This window comes from Neospora caninum, chromosome VIII (genome assembly GCF_000208865.1).
Source record: "Neospora caninum Liverpool complete genome, chromosome VIII".
Lineage (NCBI taxonomy): Eukaryota > Apicomplexa > Conoidasida > Eucoccidiorida > Sarcocystidae > Neospora > Neospora caninum.
Genome location: NC_018395.1, coordinates 4,835,606 through 4,847,437, shown reverse-complemented (window position 1 = coordinate 4,847,437; position 11,832 = coordinate 4,835,606). Strand labels below are relative to the sequence as shown.

The 11,832-nt window shown below is 53.5% G+C and overlaps 2 protein-coding genes across 2 annotated transcripts; both read left to right on the top strand.

The window, feature by feature from the left end:
- Positions 1 to 1,414: 1,414 nt before the first annotated feature.
- NCLIV_036070 (conserved hypothetical protein) lies at positions 1,415 to 2,979 on the top strand (the record flags this gene model as incomplete). The annotated part of the gene is made up of 3 exons (XM_003883809.1): positions 1,415 to 2,079; positions 2,573 to 2,679; positions 2,939 to 2,979. The coding sequence occupies 3 exons, from the start codon at positions 1,415 to 1,417 to the stop codon at positions 2,977 to 2,979; spliced, it is 813 nt and encodes a 270-aa protein (XP_003883858.1).
- Positions 2,980 to 6,164: 3,185 nt separating this feature from the next.
- On the top strand, positions 6,165 to 11,306 carry NCLIV_036060 (hypothetical protein; the record flags this gene model as incomplete). The annotated part of the gene is made up of 8 exons (XM_003883808.1): positions 6,165 to 6,351; positions 6,975 to 7,319; positions 7,875 to 7,943; positions 8,129 to 8,351; positions 8,696 to 8,891; positions 9,510 to 9,829; positions 10,476 to 10,749; positions 11,268 to 11,306. The coding sequence occupies 8 exons, from the start codon at positions 6,165 to 6,167 to the stop codon at positions 11,304 to 11,306; spliced, it is 1,653 nt and encodes a 550-aa protein (XP_003883857.1).
- Positions 11,307 to 11,832: the final 526 nt, after the last annotated feature.

The following is an 11,832-nucleotide window of genomic DNA, read 5'->3' as shown; positions in this document are numbered from 1 at the left end:
TCGGGTCCGTAGAAAAAGGTAGTCTTTGGGAGCCAGATGCTGGAGAGACCTAAACACGGTGTGCACGTGCGGGTACAGGCGAGGAAAACACACACCATCTGAAGAGAACATCCAGAGCGTTTTTGGGCAGGACTTGTCGCGGGGGAACCAAACATCGCTCGAGTTGTGCGCGTGAGAGCGTATCCCCAGAGCTTTTCTACGTAAAACAGCGCTACATGCACAGTTTTGGACGCCGCAGAAAGTCCGCCAGCCCCGCACACAGATTTAGTCACGACACCATCGGCAGGTCTGATATCCCGGCCTTGCAAATCACGTTCCTCCTCGGTGCATCTTCTAAATGCCGGTGGTAGCGACACACGAGAGCTGACACGCGAGCACCGTCAAATGCGTACAGCGTAGACGGCAGGCGGGGCCAACTCGACCTGGAAAGGCTCGCCCACCAGCGGGCTGAAGTCAGGAAGTCTACAGAATGCAAGGATGCATCGGACAGGCAACTCCTTGCCGTCTCATGGCGACCGATGAAGCTTCCAAAATTCGCCGGGGCAACTCTGGTTGGCTGCTGTAGGGTGTCAAACGGCGAACTCTCCTTGCGGTGGGAGTGTCCCACGTGGCTTACTGGTTTTCACATGACGTAGTCATGTATTGGCATGGCCCCTGAGGGCAAATGTGCGAACATCGGACCGCTAAATGAGCTCGTCTCAATCAGTCGTCGTCGCCCCTCTCGTAGGTTTTTCTACACTCTCACCCCGGCGCGAGCATCACGGGTTGGGGGGCTGGTGAGCTGCGGGTAAAAATCCCCCCAGGCAGCCGCCCCCAACGGCTCATACGCGTACGCGTGTTTGCCGACTACATCTTTGGCATTGGTTTTTTTTTGCCACGGGTATCCTCGGGGTATCTTCACGTGTAAATGGCGTAGTCGGGGAGCCAGCGTTTGGGGCAGTCCCGTTGCGTCCGGTAGAGACGAGGCATCAGTTGAGACAGCGGTGCCTGTTGGTGTCTCCTTTAAAAATTACAGGGAACGTCACCTTTCTGAGAAGGTCTTCTGCGGTGGTGGTGTCGCGTTTCCGACGGAGTTCCACTGGGATTTTTTCTGTGCTTTGGGTGGAGAGGAAGACTTACAGTCCGTCGCTAGCTGTATCTAAAGAGTCCGAGCGTATACGCCACCGTTTCACAGATTGGGGATCAGAGACGTTCATTGGAATGGGTCATTTCGCACGGTAAATGCAGCCTCACGGTTTCTACGTGTACTTTCTCAGCGTTCACCTTTTTCTCGTATCGGCGAGAGTGGCGCGCTTGAGGGTTCGTGTGCCAGTCGGTTAGAGAAGGGGAGGAGGATGTATCGTCAAGGACCGCCGACAAACGAGTTGGTTCTGTTTTGTCCCGTTTTTCGGTGGCCTGCACGTGCTTTTATTGCATGGCAGGCTATGTCGTGAAGCCGCGTCCCGCAAGAAAAAGAGAGATGATATCATTTACGGAGCGTTTCGCTGTGTCGATGCAGTTTGTTTCTGCTGGCCAGCTCCTCCTCGTTTCCGGCAGTACGTGGTGCATGGGACGAAGAAGAGGTAGTCGGGCTAAGCCTTTCTGTATCAGCTGGAATGGATCAATACTTTGTTTTCTGTGGTGCATGGCCGCGTGGGCTCGGGAGGGAGAGGTTGCTGGGTTTTATTTAGCGAGTGCAAATGGTGTGCCGGACGTCGACGGGGTGGAGCACGCTGACGTCGACGGGGTGGAGCACGCTGTCATTATGGCAGATCAGGATGCAGACGGTTTTGTAGATACGGACCAGCAAGCTGAACAGATAGGAGCGACTGTACCGCAATCATCACCGAACGCACGAAGCAACGCCGAACCTTCAGAGACGTCTGCGCCGGCAGATCAATCGCCAAAGCAAGGTGTATCTCCCCAGGCATCTGTAGTCGGTGCGGGTGTTGGCTACCATCGAAGGCAGCCGGAAGAGCAGGCGGCACCATGCCCGAGAGGGAACTGCCCGTACCACAGAGACCATGCAGATGTAGTTGAAGAGGAGAGCGGCATGCAGAAGAAGTCGGGGGTTATCGCGCGAAGGAGACTAGCATCAGAGTGGGTTATGCACTTGACGCAAACCGGCACAAGAGTTACTTCTTCCCGTTCAATGCTGCCGACATTGATCAGCAGATTTGTGTACTAGAACAAACGTCCATACAACCCAGAGTTATAGGCCTCACATTTCTGCAGGAGGTCCAGTCACTGCGACGTCTCGCTTCTTCCGCAAAGCACCCTTAGAGCATGCGTATCAACGGATAGTTTAAATGAGATGTTTCACAGGAAGTGTTTTCACAGTTTGTGCTGGAGCTGTAAGCCTGTGATACTAGTACCAGACACGGGTAAAGGCACTGGAATAAGACAGTAGGTGCAATGTGCGTGAACACGGGACATTGAGTTGTTGGCGGGCAAACATAGTGATGCCATGATTGCCTTTCGGACACCCTTACGACAGTATATGTGAACAGCATTGAGAATTTAATGCTCGATGAGCGTCCTGCTTCTAGCGTCGGGTCACCCTTGCATTTTGCGATGTTTATTATTTTTCCAGCTGGTACTATCTGGATGACGAAACAACAACCAGCAAGGTTTTGCGTGGCATTGGCTACGGCTGGATGGCCTTTATGCTCTACGCCATTATTCGGCACGGGATGAGCAGTAAGTGGAACGCATGGGTGCCTTGCCTTTCCTTGTAACGTGCGATGTACCGGCATACGAAGAGAGAAAACACACGGGAAGGCGCAATACAGACGTAGAATGTGTGCTGCCGATGACTGATTCCCTCATTTGTTGCCGTTCTGCGTTTACGGGCCGGACAAGCTGGCCGGCCCATTTCACCGTTCGCAGGCGTTTGCGGTGGGCATCTCTACCCATGATCCGACGTCTCTACTTTGTTATGGGGTGCGTACATACGCAGATGAATCCAGGGACGCGTACTACACCTACGAGGACGGTTAGGAAGTTACGTCTTATACTGGAGCATCCTGTATGCCTTAGCTGCCGCGCGTCGTCGCCACAAAGCTAGCGAGCCTGGACGCCCTTTTTTCACTTTTTAAAGCTCAGAGGCAACCGTCCTTGAGACTTGGTGAGCAACAGAAGACGAATCCTTTTTCACCTCGAAACTGTATCATGGATGGTTTTCGTGGAGTCGGAAGGCGAAACCGCTTCAGAGGGAGCTCTCTACCGGTGGTGCAGGCGGCCGTGAATGGCGTCCGGCATAACAGGGAAACGTCCCCGAAAAAGTTACCCTTTCCGCGCATCACTTCTTTTCCTGGTGTGGAACCGCTGTGGCACGGCGCTCGTGCGATTAATTGGCAGGATGTCAGTGTACAAAGCAAAGTTGAGGCGTACTCAGCCGAGAGTGTGACCAAGTTTTGGCTGTTTCGGTTCGGGGGGGCTTGAAGCATCAGAGAAGCATTGCCTCATGTCTAGCGCGTGTACGCCCATCTGCTGCGCCGATAGCTCAGCTTCATGGCGATTTCCGTTGTCGGTTACCAACTGTGTGCACCAAGAGTCGTTTGCCGCACGAGTGTGACGTGTTTTGGCCCCCGTCTTTCGAGATAGGCAATTTCTCCTTCAGGCGGAACCAGTCAGTGCCAAATGCAGTGCCCACGAGAGAACCGGTAGTGAAGAAGCGAACATGCTATTCGCGTGGGCTTCCCTGGGGCTTTCCGGGAGCTAACTGGAGTGGCTTGAATCTGTAGCCACAAACGCGCCTACCTAAATTGTCTTTCCCTGTCAAAGACAAAATGCTAAAAGATTTCTGTAGCCATTAGCGAAGTTTATTGAACGTCTCCCAAGACCATCTCCGGCAGTGCGCGCCAGTTATGGCGTCTCACGTGTGTCTGATGCTGGAAAGAGAGGTCGCCCATTACAAAACACACCGAAGCGAGGATCAGTGTGAGGACTTCGTTAGAACAGCCTGTCGCACGATCATGAGCAGTAGCAAAGTGAGAGGCAGAAATGCGTCGTCGTCGTGCACCTTGGGGTGATGCTCAACTGTCGTAGACCCCAGAGGACACACACTGCCCTTGCGCGTGGCTATCAGGAGGCAGCAGGCGTAAACCGGGCGGAGGGAACGAGGGCGTGGTCCCGACGCGGAAAATTCGGTGAGGCAAGGCGGATCATGGCGATGCAGAGTCTGCTAAAAGCCCGCAGCTTCAGCAGATGTGACGCTCTCACCAATGGCTAATGGGATCGAGGGCGACGTAAGCGGCATGTCATTGAGTGGCCCAGGTTTTGTTTTTTATGTGGAACTGAGAAGTTGGAGACGCGCATTTACTGACCCCACTGTGTTCCGTAGTGAGTGCCATCGCATACTGCGGAGGCGACGATTTCCGTCAGGCAACATCGCGTAGTGCTATGACTGTCATCCGCAGAAACCCTCTCTCCATTTTTGACCGCATGCCGTGTTGGGACCAGACCTGGTACGTGAGCCTCGACAGAGGCATCCCAAGAATACTACCATGTGGGCATATTTCGTGAGGCTCTGGTTGGCCAGCTGTTGTTTAGTGCCACGCGCCAATGAGGGACCGACTTCAAAACGTACATTCGCTCGAGGACAGGATGTACGAAGATGAATACGGACAGTGGATTCATGGCAGGCGTGATCGGAGGGAGGCGATAGTGTGATGTCGCTAACGCTAGCTTTGCACGGGTAGCAGCTGTGGTACATACGCACCTGCCCGGACCCTCGACGGACACTTGTCTTTTATGACCCGACGTTGAACCGAAGCCACAGAACAGCGTACTGGCAAGGCTAGCCATGTGTATTTCACAGACCAGCCTCTTGTCTAATTCGTGCTTAAAAGATACGATGGTTGCACGAGAAACGCAGGCTTCTCCGGCTCTAAGAAACTTCCGGCCCGGAGTGGACAATCCCGGGAAAACCAGGCACGGCACCTGGCTTTTTGCTCAGCAAAGACTGCTGAGCGGCAAGAATCTTTGCATGTGAAACTGCCAGTGAACAGGAGCTTCTCGTGCAGATGATCCCGACACATTCTTTTGGATCCTGCGCTGTACCGGGATAGGCAACTCGAGTCTGAGAGAGGTCGGATTTTCGTTTCTGCGGATGAATAGGCGGCAGAATGAAGTAGCATCTCAGACGGTTTTGCCTTACGTGAGAAAGCAGACAGAGTTCTCAAGACTGAATGGTCAACATGCCGTTTTCTTTCTTTGGGGAAAAGACCACCACATGCGTAGACGTACATCCGATCTTCCGGCTGTATGCATGCGCGTCTCCAGCGGTCGACTTGCAACAAATTAAGGAATCCACCTTGTTTATTTCTTATTTCCGAGCAGTTTTCCCTTAAGATGTGGCGGGGCCTTTCCCAGTCTGACCCTCGCGAGAGAGGACGACCAGAAGAAAGGTCCGAATCCCTTCATTTCCGGTCGAATTGCTTCCATTGTCCCAATCCCTCGCGGTGACACCGTCGACAACACACGCACACCGCCGAGCGTCTTTTCCTGGAACCCTTTTCTTGCTCTTCCGTTTCGGATGGCCTGTTTTCTTCCTCCTCTGTCCCTGAAACAAATCCCTTCCCGTGTTACTGAATTCTGGACTCGCTGTCTCGGCCGATACGCTTCCACGCGGTATCTTTTGCCCGGTTCTTCAGGGCGTCGCGTTGGCGTCTTCTTCGGTGAAGAAACCTTTGATGGTTTGCTGTTTGATGCTGCGACTGCCTGTCTTCAACGAAAGGTCTTTTTTGTGCGCGGCTGAGTTCCGCGAGTCACACTGGGACCAGTCCGGGGGGTTCGCTCTGTTTCCGTCGTCAACTACTGCATGCAGTGCACAAGCATCTGCGCATCTCAGCTGTCGGTTGCGTCCTCCGTTCCCTTTCGATTCCGAAGAGCGATCAATACCTCGAACAGGCAGGCCTCTCACGGAGCCACTCTTTTCCGGCGACGCCTGAGGGAGACCGGCTGTGAACACCGGCGGCAGTGCCCGTCTGTCCTGGGACCGTTTCGGTGTCTCCCTTTTTACCTGCAAACCCTCTCTGGCCACGGGAACCCGCACAGCTCCGCCTGCGCCGCTGGGATCGGTCACCCTAATCCTCGTTAACCCATTCCTCGGTTTCGGATCCTTTCCCGCCTCTCCAGATCCCTCTCGGGGCCGTTAACTCTCTCGCAGCAACCGAGCCACGATGAAGAAGCTGAAGGTGAAGTCGGGGGCATTGAAGGCGGTGAACCCGTCAGACATCTACCGCAAGAGTCAGCGCGACAAGGAGAAGCGGAAGAACAAAATGGACAGGCGCCACAACCGCGAGCTGTCCATACTGAAGAGAAATCCGCGCGTGATCAAGGAAGAACTCGACAAACTCTGTGAACTGGGTCAGTTCAACTCTTCTTTCTGAGGGAGATCTTTTTGTTTCAGCGCGCTCCGCTCCATAGGACCACAACACAGACGCAAGAGAAACTCCTTTCCTTTGTCGCACCCGTCCTATTCCGCCGTTTATTCCTCCCTGGTCGCTTTCTCGCGCCCTTTCTCTCGTCTATCGTCATGTGCTTCCCTCTCCCCTGTTTCCGTTTTTCTCTTTCTGGATCTCGAGTTTGCAGATCGTCTCCCGCATCCCGACCCTGCTCGTTCCACGCGGGAAGCACCACTGTCTAGAGATGGAGCAGGATTCTTTGGCCGGGTCCTTGCATGCCTTTTTTCAACTCCACACTCTCTTGAGCAGTTTTTATTACGCATCGATCTTGGAGAAGTATCGCGCCGCGCGTAGCCCGCCTAGGACTCTTGCGCCTCTTGTAGACAGCGAGTGCGATGGGCGGGTTTCTCTTCTCTCGCCGCTGCGTGCTGAGGAAACTGTTTTGTTTCTTTCGCTTGACATCCTGTCAAGAAACAGTGCGCCGCGCAGAGCTCACCCGCGGGCCTTTTGCCTGCGCCACGTGCAATCGATGTTTGACTTCGACGTTCGCTCCGCCCGTTTGTTTTTTTCCCTCCTCTCCTTCAGAGAAGACAAACGTCCTGCGCGACAGCCAGAAGAAGCGGAAACAGAAACTTCAGCAGCTGTGGGATATCGCCGTTCAGTCCGTCGAGGCGGAGAGGCGCGCGAGGAAGGCCGAGCTCCAGATGGAGGAACCCTTTGGCGAGGAAGCGGAACAAGAGAAGGAGGAGGAAGAGAAGCCGCTCTCGTCGCGTGAACAGCGAAATCTGATAAACATCGGGGCACATCGCGATCCCCGACGAAGAGGGGTGCCTGTAGAACAGCGCTTTGATGACGAATTCATCCTCAAACTCGACCAAGAACAACGGCGATACTACAACCCTGCTCTTTGCAACGCCGGCATCTTCAGACGTAGGCGCACGTATCCTGGAGACACATGCACACATAGATGCACACCTCTATAGACAGGTATTTTCACATGTATGTACATACACACACACACACACACGTGCGTACATATCGTTTGCATATACTTGTTTTTTCTAAATCATGAAGTCAAATCGAGCTCAAAGGTTTTTCGGGATGCGCAGCCTTTTCGAGGCCTCGTTTGCCTTTTGTTTAACTCTTGTCTTGCATGCGTGCTTTTGCCAGTTGAAGCGCCGGTGTGTGCAGAGTTGAGAAAATGCTTATTTGTCTGCTTTGACGCGCGACAATAGTGCGGCGAAGAAAGGCCACAAGGACCAGACACCCCCCTGCTGCGGTCACTCTTTGCCTCATCTCTGCCTGATTTCCCTAGTTGTGTTCTCGCCTTCCCACGGCGCGGAGATCTTTCCCTGGACACAGGAAAACGGAAGTCGGCGGCACGCGAAGCCGTTCCCGTTCGTTTCGCTCTAGGAACCGATCCCGGTCATTCTCGCCTCGCTGTCTAAAGTTTTGTCTCCACACGACTGTGTTGACTCTCGGCAGACCCCGACGGCAGTCTCCGAGGTTATCCGCCCACCGTTCGCCAGGGCGCCTTCGACATGCGGCGACAGTGTAAGCGAAAAAGGGGAGGTCTGATGAAGGCAGATTTGGGGGTTGCTCGACTCTGGGTTCCGGACGGAGAAACCCTGTCAAACCTCACAAACTCGTCCGGGAGAACAGAAACGGAACTTTTCTCGCGGCTGGCTGCTGACTCTCCGGCCGTAGACCGTTTGACTGCTTTTGCATGTGCCTGGCAGACTTTGAGAGTTTGGAGAACGAGCAGCGCAAGAAGGACGGCGCCTCGAGTTCCAGCGAGGAAGACAGCGAGGACTGGAGCGACGTGCCAGACAGTGAAAAGGCAAAAGAGGGGGGAACAGCTTCAGGGGAGGACGGAGAGGAAGAAGACGATCTCCTCGCATCCATTCCTCTCCCTGACGAACTCCCCCCAGGGTTATCTGCAGAGCCAGCTAGCGTGCCTGAGTAAGGCTCGATTGTCTTGTCTTGCCAAGAGCTGCGCCGTTCTTGTGTTTCGCCTTCTTCGCGTTTTTGTGTCTCTCGCGCCTCCCGTCACACTGTCCCGGCGTGTGCCCCGTGGCCCTTCCTTCGTCAGGTTTTCTCGGGTCCATGCTCGACTGTCGCTGCGTGCTGCGTCGTTTGCGGTGTTTTCAACTCACGTTGGACCGACCACATTTTGCACCGTTCGCGCCTTTTGTCGGCTGCAGTGTCCTGTGGAGTTTTGATCTTCGACTCTGGTTTCTCTCGTTCCAATCCCTCTACGTCGCCGGCTAACTGCCTTCTCGCCTGTCTTTCTCGCTCTGCCACAGAGCCGCGGCGTCTGCAGGCGCGGCGCAGACTTCTCCAGTCGGGTGTCAGGGGACTGGGCCTCAGGAGACATCGACAGTCTCCCCTTTCATCTTTCCGACGCCGTTCTCGGACAACGCGTCAGGCGCACCTGCGCAAGGAAACGGCACAGCCCCCACCGGCGGCGCATTGCCTTTCGTTTTCCCTTTCCCTCCCCCGGTGAGCAGAAATACGACGCGGTGCATGCATCGCACACGTGGAGAGAACCGACGTTTTGCCAAGAAATGATTTTCCTCTCATTACTCTTCACATATGCGGCGCCCGTCCGTTTCTCACAAACGAGGCCAAAACGCAGACTTGGCCTTCCAAGAACGGGCTTCGCATCGCAGGTACCTAACGGCTGCATGCAAACACATTTCCATGCATATATATATATATATATATATATATATATATATGCAGATATATATATATATATATATATATATAGACGTTCCAACGGACTGCAGGATTTTTGTTGCATGTTGTTTGTTTTTTCCGTGCCGCACGGGACGGGTACCAGGACGTCGTCTCTCCACTCCAGTCTTTCGGAGGACTGTGTTTTCTGAAATTATCGCTTCCCTTTGCGTTTCATAAATTCTGTTTGACACCTCATCGACTTGAGTTCTTCGTCTACGCCGTTTCGGCCCACAGGGCCCACGCCGCTGTCGCCTTTCCGGTTTAGCTCCGTTCGTGTCTTAACGGCAACCTGTGCTTCCCCTCTGTCTTTCCCCTGTTTTCTTCTCCCCAGGTGTGTATCTCGTTACTGCTGTTTGTTTCTCTTCTTTCTCGCTTCAGCCTCCGCCGCCGTTCATGTTTCCTCCTCCCCCCATTCCCTTCATGCCGCGCCCTCGCCAGCCGGACGCATCGCCTGACTCTCAGCAGGCGCCGAGCGCGTCCGGCCCCGCTGCGCCTCCTTCTCCCTTTTCTGGTCAAAACTCGTCGGTCTCTCCGGGAGCGAGGCCAGCTCCGCCGTCGGCGTCTTCCTCTTCGCCTGCTATCTGGAAAGTAACGAATCAGCCGAGCACGCGAGAAGTCCGGGCAAGTCCGTACACGCCTCCAGAGACAAAGCCTGCCTTGCCGAAGGCCGCCGTCGCTTTTGTCCCCACGCAGTTGAGGTGAGGAAGAGAGCGGGGAGAGAGAAGAAAAGAGACACAGAGGTCTGCGTTTAGGTTAGGATTCGGGCCGGGTGATGAAAAGCATGGGTCCGTGAAATACCTGGCGCCGCCTATTGGGTTTTACGGTATTTGTCTAGCTACCCGGGGCACTGGCGGGGCACTGTGTGTGGACAAGCGCGAAGGTTTGTACGTTCGGCTGTGGATTGACGCGTTCTCGCGTGGTGCATGCAGTGGCATAAATCGCGGTTCGCTAATGGTACTAGGAAACAGGAGATTATTAAGACCCGTGGAAGACACGTGCAAAGACGTGTAGAAAGGGTTTGAACTCGACCTCGTTGAATGGAGAAGAGACTGTCTGGGAGGAAAGCCTTTTGCTGCCAATTCAAGATACGTGGAGCGATGTGAGCACTTGCCTTTTTCTGAGAGGATTCTCGCCTGCTATCACTCTCAGCCCCGGAGAAACCCCGCGAGGTTCTGGGCCCGCGGATCGGCAGGGTTTCGCTGGGCGCTTTCTGACAGCCCGTCAGCGGCTCCACCGCGGATGGCCGATCCTTTTGATGCTTGCAATGCCTTGTCAGTCTCGCTTTTTGCGTGACACTTTTTGTTTGTCTCTGTTCTCTGTGTTTTGAATCCTGCTCTCTCTCAGAACAAAGAACAAACCGTCTCCTACTGCGCCTCCGCGCCTGTCGCTGCAACAAGTTTCGGCTTACTCTACAGGCCTGGGAAACGCGCACCAGAGCCGCTGGGTTGGAGCGAAGGCCGAAGAGACAGGATCTTCCCACGCAAAGCCTGGAAGCGTCGCAAGCTTCTTCGCGAAAAAACCCGCTGCTGGACCAACCTCTCTCGGAACAGACTCACGAGGGAAGGGCCAGGGACAGGCTGGAAACGCCGGCGTCGATGCCTCCAAAAACCTCGATGACGTAAGAAAAGAAGCGGGCCTCATCATATCATTCAATATGTACATATATACATACATATGCATATATGTATATATATATATATATATATATATATATATGAATATATATATATATATATATATATATATATATATATGAATATATATGTATATATATATGAATATATATGTATATATATACATATATATGTATGTAAATTTGAGTCACACAAACGCATCCGTAAAGATATAGGCATTTTCTACATGTATCTATATAATGTTTCATGCATAGGCGTATATAGCTTTGTTGTTCGTCCGTTAGGATCCAGTCGTCGCGGAGAGAGTCACACCTTTGGAGGTGACTTCTAGGACGTGGTTGGGTTTGCGTTGTTTTTTTAATGCCAGAGTGGCGATCAAAGTTTGCGTCTTTGTCTCCCGTTCACACTCGGCGGCTGCCTCGCGTCTTTGCTTTGTTTCTCTCGTACGGCCTCCAGGAAACGTCTTTTTCTCTGTTATCGCTTTGTGCTGTCCCCTTTTCAGCTCTTCAACGATTTCCTGCGCGAAGTCGGAGAGACGTGATGGACAGTCCGAGCAGACCCGATGCATCTTCTCTGCAGGTTTCGCCGGAAACTCGAACAAGACCAAGCCTCTGTTTTTGGCAACGCCCAGCGTCGTCAGGATCCTCCAGAGCGAGGCTGAACAGCCTGACAGGCCTTCGCAGCGGGTCATGGAGAGGACATTTTCGGCACACACGCGGGACCTGGTCTGCCACGGACTGCGAAGCGCAAGGGGCGCATGCGTCTCAGCCAGCTGAGCAGAGGAACTCTGGCAGTGTTGGAGGCTGGGGAGGTTCTGAACCGAGGGTCGAAAGAGGCTCTGTCCTAGGAGAAGCTGTGTCTCCGAAACGCGGGATTGTGTCTCCAAAATACGAGACTGTGTCTCCAAACTACGAGACTGTGTCTCCAAAATACGAGACTGTGTCTTTAAATACGAGACTGTGTCTTTAAATACGAGACTGTGTCTTTAAATACGAGACTGTGTCTCCAAAATACGAGACTGTGTCTCCGAAATACGAGACTGTGTCTCCAAAATACGAGACTGTGTT